Genomic DNA, 27155 nt, shown 5'->3' with positions numbered 1-27155 from the left:
GGGCAAAGAGGCCAGCAGGGCCTTGAGAGGGATCAGTTGGGTGGGAGAGGGCATCTTGGGGATGACCAGCTCTGGGCCCGAAGTTCTTAAAATAAGTTGGGGTGGGTACAAGAGCAATCAAGTGGTTTATTTGTTCTTCTTGGGGCCACTAAAAATCCACATTGTAATAAGAGCTCAATTTGTTGAGCCTTTGTCATGTCAGGCTCTCTGCAGGTGGCTGCCTTGCTTAATCTCAGTGTAAATTTTCACAGTCATACAAAGGGATTTGGGAACCACTGGTGTTGACTGTTCTTTGGGGAGCCAGGCTGTGAGGGAAAGGCGATTGGCCAGTGTTTGAGAAGTTCATGAGATTGAGGAAATTAGAAAAAAAAAAAAAGTTGTGGTCAAAGATAAATGTTTCTGAGCACGATGCTAGTAAATACAGCTCTAGGATCCATGCTTAGTGGGAAACTGGAGGGATCAATGGACAGAAGGAAGTCAGATTAATAGGAGTGAGGAAAAACAATGGCTTGAAAAAACAGAAGGTTATAGTCTAAGAAAGCATTCTATAATTATAATTTCAAAGGTAGAGCAGTTTTGAGAGATAGCAAGCCCAACGTAGCCATGGGACTGGTTTGCTTAAGTGAAGTGAAGGTAATGCTCATTGGGTTTAATGAGATGAAGAAATGGAAGGTTAGGGTGTTGAATGGGTCTTTTACCTAGATATCTTGATCATCTAGGTCAAATGATCGCAGGAGTTGGGATGGACAGAAAGGCGAAGTGCCATAATCTTCAGTGTGGGAATATAATCTATAGGTTAATGGATGTCAGTGGCCTGTAGGACAACAGCAGGAGTAGAGGGATCTATCTAAAAAGTATTGAGGTCAGAACAAGGGATTTCACATGAGTATTGGATTAATGGTTTTGGAAGTTAAAATGACACTGCTGACACCATCTTCCATATGGATTTTTGGGGGAAAAAAAGGAAGACTGGAAGGGAATTGAATCCTCAGGGTTTTAACTCTCATTGAAAATCCTCTTGTAATGACCCCAGTTTGAAGTAGTAAACTCAGACCTCCTTGTGGGCTTTGAGTTACCATTAGAAGAAGCAAAGGTCCGTTTCATTTTATCCACCTGAGCCCACTAAACAAGATGCAAGATTCCTCCATGGCCCTTAGAACAAAGTTGATTTCCTTGAAAACCTTGGGAACCCATAATAAACAGGACCCCAGCTGATTGTAGATCTCCTGGGAAGCTACTTAAAACTGGAAACATTTGAATAAAAGGATCCTGGTCTTGCAAAAGCTTTACTCTGTTCATAAATGTAGTCCTAAAATGAACACAAAATTGATAATATGGGGACATAAAGGATAAAAGAGGAAAAAAATTTTTTCACTGCAATCTTTCGAGGCAGATCACTTTTATATGTCTCCATATTGTAAATGCAGAAACCTAGGCTCTGAGAGGTTATTTTGCTGATGTCATACAGCTAGGAAGAACCCCAGTCTGTGGGTCTCTACAGCCTACTCACTTGTGGTGATTCCCAGGGGACCAGGCTCAGGACGCAGGTGGGGAGCCCTGGGCTTACTCAGTGCTTGACTGGCCAGAGGGGAGAATCCGAGTGGCGGCCCCACCCTTGCCTAGCATTCGGGACCACCCATGCAAGGGAGGAGCCAGTACCGTCACTAGTTACTAGGCAGAGGGGTAGTGGTGGTGGAATATAGAGCTCATGTGATCCGTCACATGACAGCAGATCTGCGGAAGGGCAGAATGGGACTCCAAGCCTGGTGAGAAATCGAGAGGGCTCGGGAGAAAGGGATCACGTTGGAGGGAGCACACATTGGGACGGTGGGAGCACACATTGGGAGGGTGGGAACACAAGGACAACGTAGCTCCCACTGAAACCCACCTGCTGCCCCTACAGCCTCCTAGGGCTCTTTGCCCTCATCCTCTCTGGCAAATGCAGCTACAGCCCGGAGCCCGACCAGCGGAGGACGTGAGTTGACTTAGCACAGACTGCCCCCTTCCCCATACCCTGTTCTGCCTCCCACTGTCCTGGTCCTAGCTTCTCTCACCTCCGTGCCAGCTCCTAGTACGCACTCCATAGCTTCATCTCTATGTTCCTAGCCTCAGTCCCCTATCATTCACCTCATGTGATCTGTATCTGCTCCTAGGATCCTACCCAAGGTCTCAGCTCCTAATCTGGAACCTTCCGTGACCAATATTTTCCATCTCCACCCTAACCAAAGCCATGTCCCTGACCCCTGACCCTACAGGCTGCCCCCAGGCTGGGTGTCCCTGGGCCGTGCGGACCCTGAGGAAGAGCTGAGTCTCACCTTTGCCCTGAGACAGCAGAATGTGGAAAGACTCTCGGAGCTGGTGCAGGCTGTGTCGGATCCCAGCTCTCCTCAATACGGTGCCTTTTGGGACTGAGGACAGGATGTGGGATGCAGTGGAGGGACACAGGGCTGGGTTGGGCATGGGATGGTGATCATGTCAGGGCCTGCCAAGACACTTGTGTTCCTCAGGCTAGAAACCTAAAAGGGGATGTGGTTCAGTATACAGGCTTTATGATCAAATATGAACTCAAATGCTGACTCTGCTACTTACTAGCTACCAGGCATCTAGTACAACTTACGTTCCTTCCCCTACCCTCAAATCCATTCTAATTTCCTCTTTTGTTCACATACTAAGGCTGCCAGTTCTAACTCCCAAAGAGCCTTTGGATTAATCTACTTCTTGCTGTCTTTTGTTACTACCAACTCAGTTATTTATTCCCACTCCTGGACTACTGCCCAGCTCCCCAGCTGATCTGCAGTCTCCTCCCTCCACCCCACCCCTCACTGTACTCCCCCACTCTGCTTCAAAACAGTCTCTCCAACAGTCAAAATGGATTGGTTCCTTCTCCTGGTTAAAGCCCTTCACAGCAGGGGGAGTGTGTGCTTGTGAACTGCAGAGGCTGGGGACGGGGCAGTGTGACACTAGTGTGCATGGCAGGAAACAGTGACTCACCATCGTGTTAAGCTTAAAATCAACAAGTATGCAAATTTGAGCTAAACTGAATAACTGGTGCCGAAAGATTTGAAAACATTTACTGGACATAAGCTTAAAATTAAAATGGAAAATTTATATGTATTAACCTCATTCATTTTCATGATCATGGCACTACATGCTGTGGTGCGACATTTGCAACTTACTGGCCTTTAGGGTAAATCCATATTATTGGCCATGGCATTTCAAGTCTCTCCAGCCTTTTCTTCCTCTGCTTCCCAAGTACACCCTACACCTGCACACATAGCCCTCCTTTACCCTGTTCCAGGCTTTGGGAAGTCCTGATGTCTCATAGTTGAGGTCCAAAAGGGGGAGTTTGGGAAAGCAATGAATGAGGGCAAGTGCCTCTTCTGAATCCCTGCAGGAAAATACCTGACCCTAGAGAATGTGGCTGATCTGGTGAGGCCATCCCCACTGACCCTCCGCACGGTGCAAAAATGGCTCTTGGCAGCCGGAGCCCGGAAGTGCCATTCTGTGATCACACAGGACTTTCTGACTTGCTGGCTGAGCATCCGGTGAGAGGAAATGATTGCTCCATGGAGGGCACCAGTCATCCCATCAGTGAGATGGATGGGAGGGAGTTGAGAGCTTGCTGGGGCTTGTGGGTGGGAGCTAATGCATGGGGAGACAGTGACTGACTGCCCAGGGATGCTCAGAGGTAGCTTCTTCTGTTCCGTTTTGAGCTTTCTGACCTCTGTTCTCTGACCTCCAGACAAGCAGAGCTGCTGCTCCCTGGGGCTGAGTTTCATCACTATGTGGGAGGACCTACGGAGACCCATGTTGTAAGGTCCCCACATCCCTACCAGCTTCCACAGGCCTTGGCCCCCCATGTGGACTTTGGTAACACCTATGGGGTGAATGGGGGTTGGGGCACACAGATCCAGGGGCTGAGGAAGTTTAGATGCCATTGGGGACTGGGGGTGGGGTGAGTTGTAAGGTGGGCATTACAGTCTATAAGATCTCCTCAAGCCTGACTTCTCCCTACAGTGGGGGGACTGCACCGTTTTCCCCCAACATCATCCCTGAGGCAACGTCCTGAGCCGCAGGTGACAGGGACTGTAGGCCTGCATCTGGGGGTAACCCCCTCTGTGATCCGTAAGCGATACAACTTGACCTCACAAGACGTGGGCTCTGGCACCAGCAATAACAGCCAAGCCTGTGCCCAGGTGAGCCAAGCAAAGAGCCCCAGGGTCCTCATAGCCTCCCCACAGTGTCCTCAATTCCTTACCACCCTGGGACTCACCCTCGGACCCACGATCTCTGCTCTGACTCCCTCCATAGTTCCTGGAGCAGTATTTCCATGACTCAGACCTGGCTCAGTTCATGCGCCTCTTCGGTGGCAACTTTGCACATCAGGCATCAGTAGCCCGTGTGGTTGGACAACAGGGCCGGGGCCGGGCCGGGATTGAGGCCAGTCTAGATGTGCAGTACCTGATGAGTGCTGGTGCCAACATCTCCACCTGGGTCTACAGTAGCCCTGGTACTACCAAGAGGACTGGACAGTGGGGAAGGGGGTGGGAGATGGGTGTTGATCCCTGCTCCCTCAAGGGAATGCTATAAGCTGGAGAGAGATCCTGACAACCCCCAGTGACTATCTTTGTGCCCATCCCTCAAAAAAAAAAAAAAAAAATCCAGGCCGGCATGAGGGACAGGAGCCCTTCCTGCAGTGGCTCATGCTGCTCAGTAATGAATCAGCCCTGCCACATGTGCATACTGTGAGCTATGGAGATGATGAGGACTCCCTCAGCAGCGCCTACATCCAGCGGGTCAACACTGAGCTCATGAAGGCTGCCGCTCGGGGTCTCACCCTGCTCTTCGCCTCAGGTGACCTCCTACCCTAAACTTAGACAATGCTTACACCTCTGCAACCTGGGAGCTTTGACTCCACAGTGATCCCTGAGCCTGGTCTCTGACTCATAATCTGAACTCAGACCTTCCAGTAGGGACCACTGACCTGACCTCTACACTCTGACCTCCTACAGTAACAAATTTCCCCTCTGACATCCGAACCCAAATACTAAGCCCTAACCAATTAATATGAATGCTACACTTGGTCTCTCTCAGGTGACAGTGGGGCCGGGTGTTGGTCTGTCTCTGGAAGACACCAGTTCCGCCCTACCTTCCCTGCCTCCAGGTAAGTACTCTAGCCTACCAATCAGGTATAACCACCACCTTTCACTTGTGATCTCATGATGTAGAACCTTTGTCTTGACCCCACCATGTGCTCCTGTGGTTCAGCCTTAAGCTTTGCCTGCCCTGGCTGCTGTACTCCTGTCTCTTCTTCCTGCAGGTCCCAGGCCCCAAATCTCTTGTGTGGGATACAGCTCCCATTGTTCCTTTTCGTCAGTTCCCAGGCATTTTAGTGGAAGATTTGGTGGGTGTTCTGTAGAGAAAAGTGTGCACAGTCACCTCGGGCCATGCCTTGAAGGCTCAAAATCTCTTAGTCAATCCCACATACATGCTTCCCCACAGAGTCTAGTTCCTCCAGCAAGACCTGGGCTATACGCACCCCTCCCCACATATCTTGGAGGTCCCCTTGGGTCCCCTACTATCCAAATGCTGTCTTCTCCCCTCAGCCCCTATGTCACCACAGTGGGAGGCACATCCTTCCAGGAACCTTTCCTCATCACAAATGAAATTGTTGACTATATCAGTGGTGGTGGCTTCAGCAATGTGTTCCCACGGCCTTCATACCAGGTACATGTGTTTGTGTGGATGGATGCAGGGTAAGAGTGAGGATGGGGGATCCTCAGTTCAGCTGACTGCTGGGCAGGCCACATGCCAATACTCACTCAAAAATGCCTTTCAGGAGGAAGCTGTAACCAAGTTCCTGAGCTCTAGCCCCCACCTGCCACCATCCAGTTACTTCAATGCCAGTGGCCGTGCCTACCCAGATGTGGCTGCACTTTCCGATGGCTACTGGGTGGTCAGCAACAGAGTGCCCATTCCATGGGTGTCCGGAACCTCGGTGAGAATCAGCCCATCTCCAAACTCTCACTCAGGAACTACCCTTACCCCCTAACACCTTGAACACCTTGCACCTAGAACCCCTGACTCCTTAGAGATGTCTGATACTTTAAAGCATCACTTCCAAAAAGTCCAATCACTCAGAACGCCTGACCTCTACTTGCACCTTCACTCTTGTAGGCCTCTACTCCAGTGTTTGGGGGGATCCTATCCTTGATCAATGAGCACAGGATCCTTAGTGGCCGCCCTCCTCTTGGCTTTCTCAACCCAAGGCTCTACCAGCAGCATGGGGCAGGACTCTTTGATGTAAGTATGGAAGGGAAGGGTGTGGACGTTTTCAAACAACTATGGGGAGTGCTAAGGGGGACTTGGGGGCAGTTAGGGTGGTGTGGAATAGCCTCTGAAATGTGAGTACAGGGTGAGGAGATATACTCTTTAAGTACTGGTACTAGTAGGCCCAGATCTGATGCCAGCCTCCTCCCTAGGTAACCCGTGGCTGCCATGAGTCCTGTCTGGATGAAGAGGTAGAGGGCCAGGGTTTCTGCTCTGGCCCTGGCTGGGATCCTGTAACAGGCTGGGGAACACCCAACTTCCCAGCTTTGCTGAAGACTCTACTCAACCCCTGACCCTTTCCTATCAGGAGAGATGGCTTGTCCCCTGCCCTGAAGCTGGCAGTTCAGTCCCTTATTCTGCCCTATTGGAAGCCCTGCTGAACCCTCAACTATTGACTGCTGCAGACAGCTTATCTCCCTAACCCTGAAATGCTGTGAGCTTGACTTGACTCCCAACCCTAACATGCTCCATCATACTCAGGTCTCCCTAGTCCTGCCTTAGATTCCTCAATAAGATGCTGTAACTACCATTTTTTGAATGCCTCTCCCTCCGCATCTCATCTTTCTCTTTTCAATCAGGCTTTTCCAAAGGGTTGTATACAGACTCTGTGCACTATTTCACTGATATTCATTCCCCAATTCACTGCAAGGAGACCTCTACTGTCACCGTTTACTCTTTCCTACCCTGACATCCAGAAACAATGGCCTGCAGTGCATACTTCTCAATCTTTGCTTTATGGCCTTTCCATCATAGTTGCCCACTCCCTCTCCTTACTTAGCTTCCAGGTCTTAACTCCTCTGACTACTCTTGTCTTCCTCTCTCATCAACTTCTGCTTCTTCATGGAATGCTGACCTTCATTGCTCCATTTGTAGATTTTTGCTCTTCTCAGTTTACTCATTGTCCCCTGGAACAAATCACTGACATCTACAACCATTACCATCTCACTAAATAAGACTTTCTATCCAATAATGATTGATACCTCAAATGTAAGACGCGTGATACTCAACATTTCATCGTCCACCTTCCCAACCCCAAACAATTCCATCTCGTTTCTTCTTGGTAAATGATGCTATGCTTTTTCCAACCAAGCCAGAAACCTGTGTCATTTTTTCATCCCACCTTCAATCAACAAGTCCTCAATCAACAAGTCCTACTGACTGCACATCTTAAATATATCTTTATCAGTCCACAAGTCCTTCCAATGATATTTCCCAAGTATATCTAGAACTTATCCACTTATATCCCCACTGCTACTACCTTAGTTTAGGGCTATATTCTCTTGAAAAAAAGTGTCCTTACTTCCTGCCAATCCCCAAGTCATCTTCCAGAGTAAAATGCAAATCCCATCAGGCCACTTGGATGAAAACCCTTCAAGGATTACTGGATAGAATTCAGGCTTTCCCCTCCCCCCCCAGTCATAGCTCACAAACCTTCCTTGCTATTTGTTCTTAAGTAAAAAATCATTTTTCCTCCTCCCTCCCCAAACCCCAAGGAACTCTCACTCTTGCTCAAGCTGTTCCGTCCCCTTACCACCCCTGATACAACTGGCAGGTTAATTTCCAGAATTCTTGCAAGACTCAGTTCAGAAGTCACCTTCTTTCGTGAATGTTTTGATTCCCTGAGGCTACTTTATTTTGGTATGGCTGAAAAATCCTAGATTTTCTAAACAAAACCTGTTTGAATCTTGGTTCTGATATGGACTAGGAGAGAGACTGGGTCAAGTAAGCTTATCTCCCTGAGGCTGTTTCCTCGTCTGTTAAGTGTGAATATCAATACCTGCCTTTCATAATCACCAGGGAATAAAGTGGAATAATGTTGATAACAGTGCTTGGCACCTGGAAGTAGGTGGCAGATGTTAACGCCCTTCCTCCCTTGCACTGCGCCCCCCTGTGCCTACCTCTAGCATTGTAACGACCACATAGTATTGAAATGGCCAGTTTACTTGTCTGCCTTCCTTTCCAAGACCGTTGGTGCCTAGAGGACTAGAATCGTGTCCTATTTAACTTTGTATTCCCAGGTCCTAGCTCAGGAGTTGGCAAATAAGAATTAAATGTCTGCTACACTGAAAACCTCACGCCTCTCATTCGTTGTGATTTTTGCAATATGTTGTTGACTCAGGCTGAAACTCCTCCTCCTACAGCAGCACTGTGTGCCGCCCCACTGCTGCCCCCACCTCTCGGGGCAGTTGGTGGAGAAGAGAGGGGGCTTTCCAAATCCACTATGAATCCTTAAAAGGCTGAATAAGGGAACTTGAAAGGATGCAGACAGGCAGGCAACTCGTAGTCGAGGGACGTAGGGCCATAAACCTCGAAGCCAGGTCTTGAGCGTCAGACAGAATGAGATGTCCCAGAGCGGCGGAGGAGAGCCGGACGCACGCTGGTTCCGGTCTGGACGGAATCGCCGCGGAGCACGGCAGAGGCTAGGGCGGAATGGCTACGGCAGCGCAGTTCGCCAAGGCTCGGTCTCCGCCCTGCAGCCTATTTCCTCTAACCCGCAGATGCACTACGGGAGGAGGCGGGGAGCGGGCTGGAGAGCACTAACAGAGACAGGCGGGGCGGGTCGTGGGCGCGTGACGTCACCCCGGGGTGTGCGCGGCGGGAGCGGAAGCGGAAGCGGCTCTGTTCGCCGCCTCTCCCACCGGCCCGATGAGCTGCAGCGGCTCCGGCGCGGACCCCGAGGCGGCGCCGGCCTCCGCCGCCTCGGCCCCGGGCCCGGCGCCCCCGGTCTCGGCTCCCGCCGCGCTGCCCTCCAGCACCGCCGCGGAGAACAAGGCCAGCCCCGCGGGGACAGCGGGGGGGCCTGGGGCTGGAGCAGCTGCTGGGGGCACGGGACCCTTGGCGGCGCGGGCCGGGGAGCCAGCTGAGCGGCGTGGGGCGGGTGAGGGCCGGGACGGGTGAGGGCGAGGGCAGCGTCTTGGACTGGGTCCAGCGGCGGGTGAGGGCAGAGGGTATAGACAGACCTAGCTGGGGCCCTGCGCCTCCCACCTCTGTGTCTCATTTTGCTGGTTCTCCTCCAGCTCCGGTGTCGGCGGGTGGCGCGGCGCCCCCGGAGGGGGCCATATCTAACGGGGTTTACGTACTGCCGAGCGCGGCCAACGGAGACGTGAAGCCCGTGGTGTCCAGCACGCCTTTGGTGGACTTCCTGATGCAGCTGGAAGATTACACGCCTACGGTGGGCTTCCGCCCGAACAAGGCCACCTAGCCTGCTGTCAAAACTTTCAGCCACATCGTGCTTTTCGGCGTTCTCTTACATTTGCTCCCCTAGTCGCTCTTCTGTGTTTGCCCTCTGCTCACCCAAACTGTGAGCTTCCTGATAACCAGGCCTATCCATTTCCCTCACCCTCCTCCCGCTCTGCTGACAGTTCTCTTAATTGATTTCTCAGATCCCAGATGCAGTGACTGGTTACTACCTGAACCGTGCTGGCTTTGAGGCCTCAGACCCACGCATGTGAGTAAACCCAGGGCAGGTTAGTTTTGGGTGCTTGTGCAGTATGTTGTCCATCTCCTTCTCATCTAAGTTTTTTCTCCCTAGAATTCGGCTCATCTCCTTAGCTGCCCAGAAATTCATCTCAGATATTGCCAATGATGCCCTACAGCACTGCAAAATGAAGGGCACAGCCTCCGGCAGCTCCCGGAGCAAGAGCAAGGTGTGAGGGGAGGCTTAATGAATCAGTAATTACCTTCCACAACAGTGGAGGCTTATCCTGCCACCCCTTTGGGGAAACTGAATCGTAGGGGAGGTGTAAGACTTACTCAGGGTCATCCATCTGGGATTGAAGTCCGGGATTCCTGTGCTCAGTTGGTGCTCTTCCCTCTTCCCTCAGGACCGCAAGTACACTCTAACCATGGAGGACTTGACCCCTGCCCTCAGCGAGTATGGCATCAATGTGAAGAAGCCGCACTACTTCACCTGAGCCACCCAACCTAAATGTACTTGTCTGTCCCCATGTCCCCACACCAGCCTGTTTTCATAATAAACTTTATTGTGACAGGCGGGGCTGATCCCTCCCATGTTGGGAGACACCATGTGGCAAGTGACAAAGCTCTGAGCCCGCCCCTCTTGGGGCCACAGTGGTAGGGATGGGGGAAGGGGATGGACCCCATGGCTGGGGTAGTACCATGACTGGAGGCGGGGGAGGCAACCAGAGGCCTGCTGCTTTGGGGAGGTGCATTCCCCCAACCATGTCCCGACACCTCTGGAGTTCAGGCAAGGACCTTCCAGTCCTACTTGTCCTGCATCTTCTCAAGGATAGGCACAATCATGTCAAATTTGGGTCGCTTTGCAGGGTCTTCATTCATGCAGATCTTCATGAGCTTACACACATGAGGGGAAATACCTGGTGGGATGGTAGGCCGAAGGCCTTCCAATGCCACCTGCGAATACAAGAAAAAAAGCAGCCTCACAATTTGAGTCTGTCATGTAGAGAGAAGCCACTGGCCCTTGGGACAGGATTACTGTATATCCGAACAAATATGTGAGGAGCCAAGGCCCACTACAGTTATTTTCACCATCACCAACCACTCCCGCAACACAAATGTATGCTGTTGTGCTCTCACCTTCATTCCAATCTCCATATTGGAGAGGTCAGCAAAGGGTACCTCCCGTGTCACCAGTTCCCACAGAAGCACTGCAAAACTCCACATGTCTGCTGAGCGTCTGTTTGTGTCTTCAGGCTTCTTCTGCAGAGCTGGAGAGATAGGGCTTGTCTGTTCTGGCCCCCTGGCCTGGCCTGTCTCTGCCCCCTTCCACTACTTCTGAGGTGGTCCTTTTTTACCTCCCGACATGATGACTTCACTCACCTTCAGGGGCTACCCAGGCAGGTGCATACATGCGACCAGGACATTGGAAAGAGAACTTGACATCAGCCATGCTAATTCGGGCAGTCATGTCCTCATCAATCTGAGGAAGAGAAAACAGATAGAAGGAGGTAAGTCATAGATAGGCAAAGGGCTTTTGGGGCCTGGGCCAGGAGTGAGCTTGTGGCCTCACCATTACACTACGGCTATTGAGTGCATGTCGTGGGATGAGGGGCTCTAGTGTGTGTAGGAAGGCCATGCCCCTTGCCATGTCCAAAGCAAACTTCACAGCCTGGCTCTGGTCCACGACGAAATCTGAGAGGAGGCAAGAGTCAAATAGTTCAGAGAGGCTCATGCACCCTCTCTGCCATTTCCTCCCCAAGGAAATTCAACATCCCTACTCACTGGTGCCTTCATGTAGTACATTGTAGAGGGATCCATATGGCATCCAGTGTGTGATGAGAGTAGGATGAGGAGCAGGTGGAGACTGGCAGGCACCTAGCACTGGGAGCACATTTGGATGCGAGAAAATCCTAGAAGAGGGAGGGAGTGGTTGAGACCCAGTACAAAAGATCTCTTTCAGTGCTATTCAGGGTTCCTTGGAACTAGCAGCTTCCAGGTTACGCCTTGCACTACCTGAGCCGGGGACACTCTTCATTGAAGTCCCTGCTCTTCCTTGTACTCCAGTCTCGAACCTTCAGCACCTTCACGACAATGTCATTGCCCTGCCAGCGGCCCTTCCATAGCTGCAGGACAGGTAGGGGTTAGGAGGCTTGAACTGTTGCTGCCACTTCCTTGCCCACTAACTGGAGGAAAAACTTAAAACAGGTACAAAGCAAGTAATTTATGGGGGTTTAGTGAGGGAAGGGCAAGAAGGGCAGGGGTCACCTCTCCGGAGTGATTCTCGTTGAGCTTCGTCAGGAAGTTAAGCTGTTTGAAGTCAATGCCAGAGTGTTTGTTCAGGGTTCCATTTCCTAAGAGTGTGGGCAGGTCAGGTACCCAGCTTCACCCTAACCCAGCCCCAAGAGGCCAGGATTATTTCCTTTTACAACCCTTCTTCCCACAGTGGTGACTCACGGGGCCGAGTGCGGGTGGTCCCCTTCCAGAATGTGTCCTTGTATGGAATACGGTTGAGATTCTGGCCCATCTTCTCTGCCCGCTCTAGGGAAGAAAAACAACCTGAGCTGTGGTACAGAGGGAGAAGACAGGTGGGAAGGGACGAGAGGACACAAGCTAGGGGATGGGGAGATGGACCTCGGAGAAGCTCTCTCAGGGGTGCCTTGGCTTTGTCCACAGGCATCTCTCCATACTTGTTACAGATGCTGACAAGGGCCCCATTTGCCACCAGGTCCTGGAATGAAAAGGCCATTATGATGAGAGCCACTGCTACCTCGCTGGCAGTCACTGAACCAACCATGAATGCACAAATGTAGAACTTAATCCTGTAAGTGTCACACAGTAGTACTGACAGAATGGGTTGAGGGTTCCAAAATCTCCCACCCAGGCTCAGACTTTACTTCCTACCCATCTCAGGAATTAAGGGCTGAGTACTCACCTCTGCCACTTGATCTTGGCCCCAAAAACAGGCATAGTGCAGGGGCACATTCCCATGTTCATTCACTGCATTGATGTCTGCCTTGTACTGCAATAGCTGGACCCCATGGCCAGACAAAAAGAAGAGGCAGAAAGTACAGTCAGTTCCAAATGAGATACTGGTGTCAGGGCATGGGAAAAGGGGGAAGAGTACACATACTTTCTACTGTATGTTACAGTGCCTGTGACTGACCCTCATGGCATGTATGTGATGTGGATGACGAAGGAGTTTGTACGTACCTTCTGTACAATATCACGGTGTCCATGACTGGCTGCCAGATGCAGGGGGGTGTCATCCCCACGGTTCATTACATTGATCCGTGCCCCCCGCATGATCAACATCTCAACCACAGCAGAGCGGCCCTCTCGGCAGGCCCAGTGCAAGGGGGAGAAGCCATGATCGTCCCTTTGAGGAAGGGGCAATGGTCATTGAGCTGGAGGTGGGATGGGGCAAAGGTTTTGATTCCTGAAAAACTGATAATTACATACTCTCTGGGAAGGCTTACCTCTCTAGGACTTTGATTCTCATTCATGCCAGCGACTCCCAAAGCTGTCCATTTCAGACCTTCCCCTGAGCTTCAAACCAAACCAACCACCTAGATATCTCAACAACCTCTATAAAAAAATGTGTTATCTTCACCATATCCCACATCTCATTTCCTTAGGTGGTAGTGCTCTTCCCCTGGTTTCTCTTGCACCCCTTCTGCAACATCTATTGGTCCTTTCTGTTTTCCACCACATCTTATATATCCCCCTACTTCAGCACTTGTTGCACTGGATTGTAAAAATCTGTTAATGGACTGTCTTGTCTGTTAGACCTTTAAGTTTCTTGAGGGAATGGATTGACAGCAGCTGTTCAGTGCATGTTAGTGGGGGAGAAGGGTGTCTTGGAGAAGGCAGGCCACAACTTATAGAAGAGGGAACAAACTTACTATTTGGCTCTGGTACTGAAACTAACATCTAAAAATGGAATGGAATTTAAATGATGTTTTGGAAGGGTTTATGTTGAAAAGGAGAAATGCTTTTGACTACTGATGAGGTAGATAACAAACCACCATGCAAAGCAGGATTCCCCTACTTAGCAATCCTGTGCATAGAAAACAGAAGAAAATGAGAATGGCTGTTTCGGGATTAAAACTATACCTGATTTTTTTCTTTTCCAAGAAATATGTATTTTATAAAAGTAAAGTATACAAACAAAACAAAACAATTGGTTTGGAGCTGGGCCTGCCTGACAGCCTGGGGCCATAAAAGGAAATTCCCTCTAGTTCGGGGCTGCAGATTCAAGGGGCGGAGCAGGGGGCGGTCCGTGGTCTGGGCCAGCAGCCTCCGGATGCCTTAGTGTTGTGGTCACTTCCTGTGTGCGACTCTAGGCAAGGCCTGGAGCTGATCAGGGGTCTGGCCATCCAGATGCCCGTACAGCTGAAGGGGTTGGGGGGTGTGGCCTTTAAGTTAATCATTTTCCTCCACAACTTGCTCGCATCTGCTAACACAGAAATAGCCAAAAGCTTTTCCTTGAGATGGGATTATCCCCAGGAAGCATTACGCCCCCTGTTTATCAGTTGGTCTTGCCTCCTAGACCTTTAATTTGTGCCCTGACTTATCAGCTTCCAGTACTGCCTGTGGCGCCAGGGCAGGCCAAACTCGGGGGGCAAAAGTATGGGCACAAGGGTTCTGTTCACTCTCAGGCTGCCTGCCACCTCAGGGCCTGGACTTCTATCTCAAGAAGACCTGCAAGGAATTAACCCCCTCTTCATATCCAGCATATAGCCAACTTAGGCCCCCATACTTTACTCCTCAAACCAGCACCACAACCTTCCAGTTTCATTAATTCCACCCCTTTTCCTTCTGGCAGCATCTTCCTAGAGTCTTCCTAGACCCAGCTAGAGTCTTCCTAGATGTTAGGCCCACTGGGCAACTGCCTAAGCCTGTATTTCCTCACCAACAAAACAGTAACAGTGCTTACTGTCTTTATCAGGGTACCCTTTGAGAATTATATGAAAAATGGAACAAATGACTTTGCAAAGTATTAAAGAGAAATAGTGTAGAACCTAATGGGAACCAGTGAAGTCTAGACTAAGATGACAGGTGATCCTGACCTGTCAAACCTAAAAACTAAACTCCACCAATTTTAAAAAATAAAGAATTTGAATTTGCCACTCTGAGTCACCATCACTACTGCTCTTCTTGCCTTCCTATCTCAGCCAACCTTGTAGAACTGGTGTACATTCACTTTCACTATTTGCTCACCTCTCAACTTTCGTTTTCTTTTTCTGTTTTAAGACAGAGTCTTGCTCTGTGGCCCAGGCTGGAGGGCAGTGGCATGATCTTGGCTCACTGCAGCCTCTGCTTCCCGGGTTCAAGCAGTTCTCCTGCCTCAGCCTCCGAGTAGCTGGGATTACAGGCGCACGCCACCACGCCTGGCTAATTTTTGTATTTTTAGTAGAGACAGGGTTTCACCATGTTGGTCAGGCTGGTCTCGAACTCCTGACCTCGTGATCCACCAGCCTCGGCCTCCCAAAGTGCTGGGATTACAGGCATGAGCCACCGCACCCGGCCTACTTTTCAATCTGCCACAAATCTGCTGTATTGAGAGCAGAGATTATGTCAGATTCTGGACTCTAGCACCCAGCACAGAAGGTGTTCATCATAGTGCCTTAAATTAAGGAACCCAATGTAGTCTGATTTCTTCACCCATTATTCTGAAACAACACTCACAGATGGTCAAATACATCCTAACTGCACATTGAGGGGAACAACAGACACTGGGGCCTACCAGAGTGGGGTGGATAGGAAGAGGGAGAGGATCAGGAAAAATAACTAATGGGTACTATGGCTTAATACCTGGGTGATGAAATGATCTGCACAACAAACCTCCATAACACGAGTTTACCCATCCAACAAACCTGCACATGTACCCCTTAACTTAAAAAAAAAAAACCCAACTGTAAATTCAATGGCTACTTTAAAATATTAATGTTCTTTGATCTCTCAGTAGCCTGTACTGCTGTTGACCACCTCCCCTTCATTAAAACATTCTCTTCTGTAAGCTTTACTCACACATTTTCCTATTTCTTTTTCAACTTCCAGTTGCTCCTTTTCTGTCGTGCAGGCTTCCTGTCCCCTGACCTCTTGCCTTCCACTCTCCTGAGACATTCTCCTTCACAACCATGTCTTCAAGTATCATCTATATATATGATATATATATGCTATCTATATGCTGATAGCTCTCAAATCTGTGTCTCCAAGTCAGGTTCCTCCCCTGAATTGCAAATCTGCATAACCAACAACACACTCAACATTTCCACCTTGCTGCATTGTCACCTTAACTTTAACATGTCCAGAATAAAATGCCTCATCCTCCAGTTTTCTCCATCTCAGTAAAAACAACCAAGTTCCCAAGCCAGAACCCCGGTCCTCATCCTTGCCCCTACTCACTCCCCACACCAAGTTCCACAATTCTTCGTCCTAAAGACTTCTGGAATTTGATCACTTCTCTTTTTCACTCACCCTAATTCTAGTCCAAGACATCATTACTTCTACGATGAACTAGGCAATTGCCTCCTTTCCACCTGCTCTTCACAAAGCATCCAAGATGATACTGAAAAATGGACAATCTCATTATGTCACTATACAGCTTTAAAACCTTGCTTTTAAAATAAAGACCTTCTTATAGCCTAAATATGCTTGCATGATCTGGCTGATCCTTGGAGACCTCTACAGTCTTATGTCCTGTTCTTTTCCTCTTGTACCCAATGCTCCGACCCACAGAGATCATCTATCCTCCAGCCATATGGAACTCCAGACAATTTCCTGTTCTCTCTGCTCTGTGCCTTGCCCCCTAGCCTTTGGCCATGCAGTCTACTGAGGCTGGAAAGCTCTCTGTAGCCTCTGCCTGTGAAACTCTTATTCTGCAGTCAAGATTCAGCTCAAACTGCGTCCTCTGTGAAAACCCTCTGCCCGCCACAGGCTATGCTTAGCACTCATTACACTGGCTAGCAAAGGCAGCCGCCACCACCAGACATGAGCACTCCACTCCACGTAGCCAGATCTCTAGCCTTCCTCTCATCCACCAACCGTTTCGGCTCACCCCTGGTTGAGGTCGTTCTCCGTGTTGTCCAGCCACAGGCGAACGGCGACGGCGTTGCCCTCCCGGCACTGAGTGAAAATGTCGTCCATAGCAGCGTCCCGGCGCCGAGTCCCCTGGATTGGGGAAGCCTGAGGACTGTGGAGTGATCCAGGGAAGGAGGATGAACCCCAAGCTTTATCCTCTACAGGAGAGAAGTGTTTGTGTTGGGGGTAGGGGGCCTGAGCTGCGTCCCCGGCTAGTGGGGGTCTGTGAAGGAGTTCGGGGCTGCGGGATGATCCCTGGCTGTGTCCTCTAGACGCGAGGTAAAGGCGGGTCAGGGTGGGCAGGGGGTGACGAAGAGGTCGTGTCTGCTGAACGGATGTCCGAGAGCAGGCAACTAGACCCGATCGGCGAACAGAGTTGGGGGAAGTGGGGAGGTTCAGGCTCCGTATACTCTGGGAGAGGGGACCGGGGGTCCTCCCCAGGGTTGGCTCCGTTCCTTACTTGGAACTCAGGAGAAGTGAGGGGTAACAGGGGGCGCGGGTCCTCTCGCACTCACCGGGACTCGGGCTGCAGGATCCTTCTCCGGGGAACTCCCGTCCGGCCGCGCCCGCAGCCCGCCGCCGGCCCCGCCCCGCCCCGCCCCGCCCGTGGCGCTCTTGGGCAGCGCGGGCCTCCGTCCCTCCCCTCCCACCGCCTCCCTGCCCTTCTAGCCGCGCCTGGCTAAACTCGATGGTTCGCTGCGCCGCGCCGGCCGCTCTAGCAACCCCTGGCCGTCACGCTTTGGTTTCCGGGTCGGTTCTGGCAGGTCTGAGCGCTCCGACTTCCAGAGGAGCGCTGTGCACGTGGAGAAGAGCGGGGACTCGGCGACCCTGCCCTCCCGACCCTCATGTTCGAAGAGCCTGAGTGGGCCGAGGCGGCCCCAGTAGCCGCGGGCCTTGGGCCCGTAATCTCACGACCTCCGCCTGCGGCCTCCTCGCAAAACAAGGTGAGTGACTCGCAGGGGCGATGGGAGCTGTTTCAGGCCGCGAAGCGGACATTGGTGGATCCCAGCGCTGTGTGTATTGCGGGGAGGGACACCTGTGGCACCGTTAAGGGCGAGTCCTGATCTGAAGATCCGAGAACTTCCAAAAGAAACTGACGTTGGGTCAGAGAGAGTTGTTGAGTAGAAGTTGGTGAAGCGAAGAGGGTTCTTCAGACAGGAAAAAGTACGTACAAGGGCCCTGGGACAAGAGAGCATGTTCTGTTAGGGTCACAAACACAAGTGGTCCTTGTGGTTGAAATACATAGTAAATGAAAGGGGATGCTGTTCAAGAGGTAGAAGTTTTGCGTATATTGAGAATAGAAGCCAATGAAAGGTTTTAGGCAATGGAATTATTTCTTCAGATTTGTATTTTGAAAGGGTCGTTGGTTGCAGTGTGGAGGATGGATTGGAGACAGTAAGAGTTGTCAGTATCATTGTTCAAAGGAGGGTGTGGGAAACTTAGAATCAGGGTAAGTGCCTGGCCTAGGATTACCTGGTAGGACTGCAACACAGAATCAGCCTTCCCGACAATACATCTTCTCCTTTGAGCCTCTGCAGATGTGAGGGCCCTGCTTCCTCAGGCTTTTCTTACCCTTCAGTCTGCCTCCAACATGGAATCGGCCTGCTTTGTTTCCTCCTTTTTCGTCCCCTAGCCCCATTACCATTGTCCAAGCCGCTGGCCTCTCTGTCTGCAATTTCTCCCCTTCAGTTTGTTTTCTACACTGCAGCTAGAGACATGTTAAATATTTAATATACGTGTGTGATCATGTGTCTCCTGTGTTCAGAAGCCTCCTTACCTCTTACAGAAATGTATCAGCTCTAGGCAAAAGCTCAAGGTGAAGGGTTGGAATTCCTGGTCTCTGGCCTTGGTCTTGTTGCTTGTGGCCTTTGCATTTTCCTTTGGGGAAACCTCCATTAGCTCATTTACACATTGAAGAAAGTGGGATAGGTGGTTTCTCTGCTCTCCAGCTTCCCAGAAGTTGGGGTGGTGACATAAAAGTTCTTCTGGGTTCTGGCAGGCTTGACTGGGAAGAATTCAGATGCTTCTGCCAGTCTGAATCAGGTCCACATCTCTCCCTTCTTGTTCTCCAGGCCTCATCCATTCTCTTTAGGCCCACTCTCATCCCCTGTTTTCCTCCAGGGCTCCAAGCGCCGCCAGCTCTTGGCCACATTACGGGCCCTAGAGGCAGCATCTCTTTCCCAGCATCCCCCCAGCCTATGTATAAGTGACTCTGAGGAGGAGGAGGAGGAAAGGAAGAAGAAATGCCCCAAAAAGGCATCATTTGCCAGTGCCTCTGCTGAAGTAGGGAAGAAAGGGAAGAAGAAATGTCAAAAACAGGGCCCACCTTGCAGTGACTCTGAGGAAGAAGTAGAAAGGAAGAAGAAATGCCACAAACAGGCTCTTGTTGGCAGTGACTCTGCTGAAGATGAGAAAGGAAAGAGGAAATGCCAGAAACATGCCCCTATAAATTCAGCCCAGCACCTGGACAATGTTGACCAAACAGGTACCATTGGATGTGTATATGTGTGTGTGTTGGTGTGTGTGTGTCGGGGGGTCAGCTGGTTCTACATACAAGAGTGATTATCCACTGCCATTAGGATTGGGGCTAATGGTGTACTCAGGCAATAAGAAGTACTTCTATGCAGGCCACAGTCACGATCTCAAAGACAGAGGTATGGCTGGGATGACTTGCCGTGACTCTGAATGTAAGAGATCTTGCCTCATGTGCACCTTCCCATCTCCCTCCCTGTAGGTCCCAAAGCCTGGAAGGGTAGTACTACAAATGATCCACCAAAGCAAAGCCCTGGGTCCACTTCCCCTAAACCCCCTCATACATTAAGCCGCAAGCAGTGGCGGAACCGGCAAAAGAACAAGAGAAGATGTAAGAACAAGTTTCAGCCACCTCAGGTGCCAGACCAGGCCCCAGCTGAGGCCCCCACAGAGAAGACAGAGGTGCCTCCTGTTCCCAGGACAGACAGCCATGAGGCTCGGGCAGGGGCTTTGCGAGCCCGCATGGCACAGCGGCTGGATGGGGCCCGATTTCGCTACCTCAATGAACAGTTGTACTCAGGGCCCAGCAGTGCTGCACAGCGTCTCTTCCAGGGAGACCCTGAAGCTTTTCTTCTCTACCACCGCGGCTTCCAGAGCCAAGTGAAGAAGTGGCCACTGCAGCCAGTGGACCGCATCGCCAGGGATCTTCGCCAGCGGTGAATGGGGGTCAGGGACTGTGAGAAGCCATGTGGTGGGTCAGTCATAGGCTCAGATCAGACCAATATGTGACCCTTGCCTTCCACTCTCAGGCCTGCATCCCTAGTGGTGGCTGACTTCGGCTGTGGGGATTGCCGCTTGGCTTCAAGTATCCGGAACCCTGTGCATTGCTTTGACTTGGCTTCTCTGGACCCTAGGGTCACTGTGTGTGACATGGCCCAGGTAAACCCCTATGTTATCTGGCTTGTGCTCTAGGACCAACCTCCGTATGCTAATCTCTAACCCTTCCTTCCCCTTTCCCATCCTGGTATCTCAGTGCTGGCTTTCTTCTTCTGCACTGTGTGCCTTATACAACACTCTCACTCTCCACAGGTTCCTCTGGAGGATGAGTCTGTGGATGTGGCTGTGTTTTGCCTTTCACTGATGGGAACCAACATCAGGGACTTCCTAGAGGAGGCAAATAGAGTACTGAAGCCAGGGTAAGAGCCCCCAGGACACAGATGCATGTATGTATGTGTGCATGCATGAGTCTGTGCACTTACACAGAACTTTCTGTCTTTCTCAGGGGTCTCCTGAAAGTGGCTGAGGTCAGCAGCCGCTTCGAGGATGTTCGAACCTTTCTGCGGGCTGTGACCAAGCTAGGCTTCAAGATTGTCTCCAAGGTGAGGGCCCCAAGACGTCTGTACCTGTTTTTGTCTCATGTGGCCCTTTTCAGGGTACTGGTGTTCAGGAAGGAGGCTTTAGGCACAGGAACAGACATTTTGCTCCCCAACGGAAGTGGGAGCCCTGGGAAGCTTTCTGAGCAGAGGCAGTACATAGAGGGAGGTGTTTTAAGGAGTTGGGATGAGGATTTGGTTCTCACTGGGTCTTTTCTGCCCCTAGGACCTGAGCAACAGCCATTTCTTCTTGTTTGATTTCCAAAAGACTGGGCCCCCTCTGGTAGGGCCCAAGGCTCAGCTTTCAGGCCTGCAGCTTCAGCCATGTCTCTACAAGCGCAGGTGACCTCTGGATCTTCCTTGAAAGGGGAGGCAGATCTCAAACTCCAGGCTCAGAACTGTGAAGACTGTTTCCAGCCTGGCTGTGAGCCAAGACCTGGTTCCTGGTGGACCCTGAGGACAAAGTGTGATAAAACCTCTGGCTCAGACTTGCTCTACTGAAGGCTTCTTGGTTATAAGATGCATAAAGTCACTGGGGCTAGCTAAACAATAAAGAGTTTATTGTGAGAACATGGGGATATCTGTTTCATGACACTTCAGGTGTTATGAAAACTAGATGGTTTGGAATTCAAGGCATCTTTAGGTTTTGCTCTTCTTTCCAACTAAGAAGCCACATGGCCTTCCTGTCCTGCCATCTCCACTCTGCTGTCATCTGATCTGTCTACAGATCAGCTTCCTCTGCTCACCCATAGCTTCTGCTCCTTCAGCTTCAGTTTGCCCAGGCCTTCAAGGTTGCAGACAGGCAGCTGTTGCTGCTTGACTCTGAGGCAACTGGTTGTCCACCAACATCTTGGCTCAAGACATCAGTCTGAGCCACCAACTTGAGACTGTTTGGTTGTCCCCATACCGAGCATTTCTAGTGGTTTATCTTTCCCCTCTCCCCTCATCTCCATTTTTGGGACCGTATAGCATCAAGCCACTCCCAACACCTATTATCCTGTGGGACTTTGGGATGTTTATAGCTGAGAGCACAGATTTTGGAATCAGGTAGACCTGGATTTAATTCTTGGCCTGCTACCCAGAGGCACTTAAAGTCATTTAATCTCTGTATATCACATTCCTCATTTGGAAAATGGTAGAATTTTTGTCTTGCAGGGTGGTTGTGTGGGTTAACTGGAGAAATCTGTAGCCAGGGCTGGGAACATAGGAGGTGCTCAGTAAACTAGCTATGACTATTATGTGTTGTAAGCCTTATTGTTTTTTGAAGATCTTCCCTAGGCTGGTTGGAGGCTGAGGAGTAAAGAATGGATTTGTTGACTAAGGAAGCCTCTGGGAGAGGCTAGACCTTTCAACAGGCTTACTTCATAGGCTATTTAATGACTTTTAATACATTCTGAGCTTCTGTCCTTGGAGGGGTAGTGAGGGAGCTGGGTCTCTGTTCATAAACAACTTGTTGATGCTATGTGGGCTTGGGGGCATTGGGCTGTTCATTGGCGGAAGAGTCTGTCCACTATCTCTGCCTTGCAGTGGACTCAGATCAGCATGTCCTGGGAAAGCTATAGGCAAGGTACTGAGGGAAGGTGAGTTTGAATGATAGATTCTAGGCCTCCCCCAAAAGGTATCTGCCATGTGCCCAGGTATAAAGATATGGCCTCTTGTACTTGTTTCCAGGAATACCTGACAGTACCCATTGGGAGATCATAGGTTTTATGCCCTGAGCCAGTTGGATACCTCTAATAAGGGGATGGAGGTTTTGAAACAGGCTGTAGTCCAGAGGGCATGTTTGGAGGCTGGGCTGTGAATCATTAGGCAGGCACTACGCAGTGCCTCTACACGTACTGTTCTTTCTGCTGGATATTCATCGGACTGGCAGTTTGCTCATCTTTCCGAACAGCCTAGTTGTTTCCTATTCTACTCCCAAAGCAAAATCAGTTCTTCATCTGTACTCTCAAAGTACTATGTGAAGAGTGCTACTTCAGCTTCTAAATATTGCATTGTGATTCCTTTGTGCATTTGGCTGCTGTTTTCTGAAGCCATATTTATCTTTGTATTCCCGGAGCTTGTCATTTGAGATATAGCCAGTGTACTTATTCACCTAGGGAGAGATAAGGAATGACAGGGTCCAGTTGAGTGGGATAGATGAGAACAGGGGTGTTATAGAAACCCAGGTACTAGGGCACAAGATGAGGGCACTGTTGACTAGTCATGATGGAAGAAGTAGGCAGACAGAACTTCATTAGGTAGAATTGGTGGGATGTTGAGGTTGGTAAGAGAGGAATCTGAAGTAAGTTCCAGGTTGCTCAACTGTGGGTAGGCTGGTGATGCCATTCAAAGTGTTGGATTTTCGGAAGTGGGACATGCGTGAAATCTGTGCTGGGGGTCTGGGAATCAGCAGCCTAGAGGTGGTAATTAAAGTCAGAATAGATGCGATATTCAGGGTAAGATAATGAGAAGAGAAAATGGCTCAGAATAGAACTGAGGAGCATGTCATGGATGGGTAAAGGAAAATGAAGCAGTGAAGGTGATGGAAGAGGAGAAGGTTCACCCAGAGATGTAGGAGTAAAACCAGGAGAGTTAATTTTTTTTTTTTTTTAAGACAGAGTCTTTCTCTGTGGCCCAGGCTGGAATGCGGTGGCGTGATCTCAGGTCACTGAAACCTCTGCCTCCTGGTTCAAGCACTTCTCCTGCCTCAGCCTCCCGAGTAGCTGGGAATACAGGCACATGCCACCACGCCCAGCTAATTTTTGTATTTTTAGTAGTGACGGGGTTTCACCATGTTGGCCAGGCTGGTCTCGAACTCCTGACCTCGAGTGATCGGCCTGCCTCGGCCTCCCAAAGTGCTGGGATTACAGGCATGAGCCTGTGCCCAGCCAGAGTTTTGTTTTTTTTTTTTTATATGGGAGGATGGGCAGGTTGTTAGCTGTTGAGTGCTATTGAGATGAGAGAGAACTCAGAATGCAGTGGGGTAAGGATTGCTGAGTAATGTGGAGGGCCTGTTTGAGGTAAATGGCAGTGGTAAGAGGTTGCTCCATTATGAAAGCCCTCTTCCAGAGTTCCTGATAGGGCCCCAGAAGTTCATTTCTGATTGCTTTGATTTTTTTTCAGGGAAGCAGGAAGCCAGTTTATCATTTGAGAGTGAGAATAGGGGAGAGGAAATATCTTCCAGGCCCACAGTGCATGGAAATACCCAGTCAGGGCAAAATGATTTATCTGCTTACCTCTCCTCATCACTTGGGCCCAGAGCAATCAGCAGTGATTAGGTAGAGAGGAGCCGAGGAGAGCGAAGAGCATACCAATCACTCCTCCCTTTCCCAGTGCAGGCTCCTAGACTTAGCTGGGGCAGAGCTGGGAGAGGAAAAAGGGATTTAAAACTGCAACAGGTGCAGATTATTGTTACACAGGATTAGACATTCTAATTAATTGAGATTATGTTTGTTCCTTAAACTGATCACAGGACTATCTATTAAGAACATCACAACCTCGCTGCAGCTTTTCTCCATAGCAGGGAGAGTACCTCCCAGTGAATAAAATTTGGAGGGTGGTAAGAGACAAGAATAAAATTGGGTTTGGTTATCCGTGCCTCATGCTTGTTCAGCATCCCTTTGAGAGTTCTCCAAATAAATAGTTACTGCTTCTGCAGTTATTGGTGTGCTCCAGCTTCTGCTCCCATAATATAGTCCAGTCCTAAGGGAACACAGTTCTAAAAGAAACAACATGATCTTGGCAGAGACACCGCTCAGCTCCAAACCCAACCATTTATGTAACTGCACAAAACTCTCGACAGCTTTTCACAGAGACCAGTAATTAGAACCTTCATCCCCTGGTCATCCTCCTTCCCAGGTGAATTCTCTGACCAGCCATCTGGTTTTAGGATACCCAACTCCTGCAGTAACTGCCTTACTGGCGGTCTAAATGCATCTACTCGTGTCCCTAAAGCAATCAATTTTCCACACAGCCATGTGATCTTTTTAAAATGTGAATCAGCTTATGTCACTTCTCTGCTTAAAATCCTTCAGTGGATTCTCACTGCCTCGAGAACAAAAGACAAACTTTTCAGGCCCTGTGTGATCTTGCCCAGGCCTCCGTCGCCATCACCATCTGCATCTTAACCCACTCCTCCCCTTTCACCAAACTCCAGCCACACAGACTTGCTTTTTATTCCTCAAGCTTTCCAAACTGTTTCTACTGAGAGTCTTTGCACATGCTCCATCTTCCTTGAATACTCTTTCCCCAGTGAGCTCATTTTCATCTTCCTGAATTCATACCACTATTACCTTTGCTTCTGTGGAAGAAACTGGCCAGATGCTCACCCAAATGTCCTCTTTCTGGACACAGGTAAACTGCGTTTCCCAGCTCCATGCATCTAGGCCTATGTGAGTAGTTCTCAACAGTGGAAAATGAGTGGAAGCGATGTTTCAATACTAGACCAAGGCAGTTAAAGGGTGGCTGAGCCGTTTCCATTATTCTCTTCCTCCTCCGTCTTCAAGGTAACCTTGAAGCACATGTTTTGACGGTGATGGAGTCATAGCATAGAAGAAGTCTGAATACCTGAGTTACTATTTAGGGCATAATAGCTACTTGACCAAAAACATCCATATTGGACTTTGAACAAGAAAATAAACTTGATTACATTCTGCTAGTGAGTTTTGAGGGTGTTTTAGCAGTTATCATTATATACACTGGATATATCTTCTATGGTATCCTGTCCACCTTACTCTTGACCACAGTACCCTCTTTGTTTCCTTCAGGGTGTTTCAGATATTTAATTATCTTGCCAGATGCCAGTCAACACTTTCTTTTTGTCCCATGAATTTAAAATCAGGGGAAAACATATACTCCCAATAGGAAGTTGAGATACTCTTTTTTTTTTAAAATCCGTCATTGTGACTGTGACTGGAAAAACAAATCCCACTAAAGAATGTCCTAAACAGATGTTTTTTTTTTTGTCATATAACCTGGAGTTAGGTGATTTGGCATTGGTTCTGGAGCTGAAGGATGTTAGGGATGAGGTCTCTGTAGTTTTCTTGTCTCATGGTCACGAAATGAAGTGTTATTGATTAAGCAGGGACGCCCTACTTAGTATTAGACTTCTTGGAAGTCTCCTTAATTGCCACAGCCCCTATCTTTTTGGCTTCGTTTCAAGGGTCCTTCTACATTGTTAATACTCTGGTATAAATACGTTCCATTATTCCCTATAACATGACTGAAACCAATCTAAAGTATTAACATTTTAAATATGTTTTTGGGCCAAGTGCAGTGGCTCATATCTGTGATCCCAGCTACTAGGGAGGCTGAGGTGGGAGGATTGCTTGAGCCCAGGAATTTCAGGCTGTAGTGAGCTATGATTGTGCCACTGTACTCCGGCCTGGATAACTGAGATCCTGTCTCAATAAATAAATAAAACAATTATATATATGTGTAATATATAATATTATATATACATATGTATGTATGATGCTTTTCATCCCCACCCTTTCCCACATCTCAGGAACCTGTCAGCAACTTATCCAGTTTAAAGCTGCTGTTCCTCTACCTCAGTGGTTTGGGAGAACATGGTCATTATTTCACTCATTCTTTACTTCCTGTCTCTTCTAGGATTGGAATGGGGGAGGGCATATTAAAGGAAGAAAGTCTCAGCTTACGTGATTAAGGTACCATTGGTGTGTTCTGTGCAGACAAGCATTTAACTGTTGACTCCTTTGTGAGCTCTTGGGGTTCTCTGGAGCTCTCCATGAGGACTGGGCCACTAACTGACTTTGGTTGCCTCTTTTTGATGCACAGCCCACACTGCCCTTCAGCTCTTCAGCCCCTGACCCTGACAATGTACCCACAGCCTCCTCGTGCTAAAGTGCCTCACCCTTGTACGCAGCCCTCCTGGGAATGGTCCCAACAAACCCTCAAGACTGGTTACCTTTCATGGAACCCACAGGAAATGCATGCATATTTGTCCTGCCAAACTGGAAGTGCAGCCCAGCCAGCAGCTTGCTTTTCTCACCCTGCCTTGTCGCAGCCAGCCTGACTCTTACTTATACATCTGAGAAGTGCCAGTCTCTATAATTCACATGGCTCCAAATCCTCATAAGTGGTTCAGGTTATGTTCTCCCAAGAATCCTCCATGCCACATTCCACCCTGGTGGCCAGATGGAGATGGGTCTGTACATTTCTGAGCTTACCAAGTCTCTATCTAGAGAATATAATGCTGAATGAATGTAATGCCTCTCCCTCACATGGGAACACTAAATATCTACAAATGGTTCTATTGGAGCCCTCCTCACTCAGTTTAGAATGAAGGGAGTGCACTATTTCTTTGTCTTGCAGGGAGAAGTTATCCCTATTCCTAAAGATTCCCATCAATGAATCTTTTATTTCTAATCTCACATATAATAGAAAGTGTAGTGGTCTGTGGATCAGCTTTACTATCTTAGAATAAACTTCATGTGGATATATCTAGTACCTTTATTTGGAATGTGTTGGTTC

General features: G+C 49.4%; 4 protein-coding genes and 1 long non-coding RNA gene across 11 annotated transcripts in view; 4 read left to right on the top strand and 1 right to left on the bottom strand.

Annotated features, from left to right (window-relative positions):
• The first annotated feature begins 1668 nt into the window (after window positions 1–1668).
• On the top strand, window positions 1669–8400 carry TPP1 (tripeptidyl peptidase 1). 2 transcript variants are annotated; one of them, XM_054661040.2, is made up of 13 exons: window positions 1669–1766; window positions 1904–1975; window positions 2256–2395; window positions 3395–3545; window positions 3743–3870; window positions 4018–4196; window positions 4312–4510; window positions 4666–4859; window positions 5100–5164; window positions 5607–5727; window positions 5840–5998; window positions 6178–6303; window positions 6483–8400. In XM_054661040.2, the coding sequence occupies exons 1-13, from the start codon at window positions 1723–1725 to the stop codon at window positions 6621–6623; spliced, it is 1719 nt and encodes a 572-aa protein (XP_054517015.1). In that variant the 5' UTR covers window positions 1669–1722; the 3' UTR covers window positions 6624–8400. The 2 variants fall into 2 exon arrangements, with proteins under 2 accessions (XP_054517015.1, NP_001013025.1); NM_001013007.1 differs by having other exon boundaries at window positions 1750–1766; window positions 4666–4854; window positions 5095–5164; window positions 6483–6623.
• Window positions 8401–8948: 548 nt separating this feature from the next.
• On the top strand, window positions 8949–10321 carry TAF10 (TATA-box binding protein associated factor 10). The gene is made up of 5 exons (XM_016920279.3): window positions 8949–9208; window positions 9348–9502; window positions 9714–9778; window positions 9863–9977; window positions 10155–10321. The coding sequence occupies exons 1-5, from the start codon at window positions 8977–8979 to the stop codon at window positions 10242–10244; spliced, it is 657 nt and encodes a 218-aa protein (XP_016775768.2). The 5' UTR covers window positions 8949–8976; the 3' UTR covers window positions 10245–10321.
• Window positions 10294–16939, bottom strand: ILK (integrin linked kinase). Of its 2 annotated transcripts, XM_001164277.7 has the most exons (12): window positions 16811–16939; window positions 12961–13126; window positions 12683–12778; window positions 12382–12478; window positions 12205–12288; window positions 12016–12101; window positions 11764–11873; window positions 11533–11660; window positions 11321–11442; window positions 11131–11230; window positions 10888–11018; window positions 10294–10704 (listed from the first exon to the last, which is right to left on the bottom strand). In XM_001164277.7, exons 1-12 carry the CDS (start codon window positions 16897–16899, stop codon window positions 10555–10557), a joined length of 1359 nt encoding a protein of 452 aa, XP_001164277.2. In that variant the 5' UTR covers window positions 16900–16939; the 3' UTR covers window positions 10294–10554. The 2 variants fall into 2 exon arrangements, with proteins under 2 accessions (XP_001164277.2, XP_054517967.1); XM_054661992.2 differs by lacking the exons at window positions 12016–12101; window positions 12382–12478.
• On the top strand, window positions 12478–14877 carry LOC134807232 (uncharacterized). Its single transcript, XR_010147124.1, has 2 exons — window positions 12478–12571; window positions 12900–14877. It is a non-coding gene; the product is annotated as an uncharacterized LOC134807232 (long non-coding RNA).
• Window positions 16940–16986: 47 nt separating the features above from the next.
• Window positions 16987–27155, top strand: part of RRP8 (ribosomal RNA processing 8) — a 105386-nt gene continuing 95217 nt past the window's right edge. For 4 of the 5 annotated variants that reach the window (XR_008537959.2, XR_001707118.4, XR_008537958.2 and 1 more), the window contains exons 1-6: window positions 17521–17777; window positions 18955–19318; window positions 19568–20021; window positions 20115–20244; window positions 20395–20501; window positions 20588–20684. Coding sequence is in view for 2 of the 5 variants with exons in the window: in XM_024346940.3 (XP_024202708.2) it covers window positions 17679–17777; window positions 18955–19318; window positions 19568–20021; window positions 20115–20244; window positions 20395–20501; window positions 20588–20684 (1251 nt within the window). In the remaining 3 variants the exon portion in view is untranslated. Of the gene's footprint in view, window positions 17778–18954; window positions 19319–19567; window positions 20022–20114; window positions 20245–20394; window positions 20502–20587; window positions 20685–20904; window positions 21249–27155 lie in introns of those variants that run through there. The other variant, XM_508260.8, reaches the window with a different exon arrangement.

Source organism: Pan troglodytes, chromosome 9 (assembly GCF_028858775.2).
Source record: "Pan troglodytes isolate AG18354 chromosome 9, NHGRI_mPanTro3-v2.0_pri, whole genome shotgun sequence".
NCBI lineage: Eukaryota > Metazoa > Chordata > Mammalia > Primates > Hominidae > Pan > Pan troglodytes.
Note: the sequence above shows the minus strand (reverse complement) of the source record. Positions and strands in the feature narration are given on the sequence as shown.

Coding starts and splice junctions, on each gene's coding strand:
- TPP1 (XM_054661040.2), top strand. CDS start 1,723: ATGACAGCAGATCTGCGGAAGGGCAGAATGGGACTCCAAGCCTG. Junction 3,871..4,017: donor GGCCCCCCATGTGGACTTTG/GTAACACCTATG, acceptor TTCTCCCTACAG/TGGGGGGACTGCACCGTTTT. Junction 6,304..6,482: donor ATGGGGCAGGACTCTTTGAT/GTAAGTATGGAA, acceptor CCTCCTCCCTAG/GTAACCCGTGGCTGCCATGA.
- TAF10 (XM_016920279.3), top strand. CDS start 8,977: ATGAGCTGCAGCGGCTCCGGCGCGGACCCCGAGGCGGCGCCGGCCTCC. Junction 9,503..9,713: donor TGGAAGATTACACGCCTACG/GTGGGCTTCCGC, acceptor TTGATTTCTCAG/ATCCCAGATGCAGTGACTGG. Junction 9,978..10,154: donor GCTCCCGGAGCAAGAGCAAG/GTGTGAGGGGAG, acceptor CTCTTCCCTCAG/GACCGCAAGTACACTCTAAC.
- ILK (XM_001164277.7), bottom strand. CDS start 16,899: ATGGACGACATTTTCACTCAGTGCCGGGAGGGCAACGCCGTCGCCGTT. Junction 12,479..12,682: donor GCCAAGATCAAGTGGCAGAG/GTGAGTACTCAG, acceptor TTTTCATTCCAG/GACCTGGTGGCAAATGGGGC. Junction 11,874..12,015: donor ACGAGAATCACTCCGGAGAG/GTGACCCCTGCC, acceptor CCTGTCCTGCAG/CTATGGAAGGGCCGCTGGCA.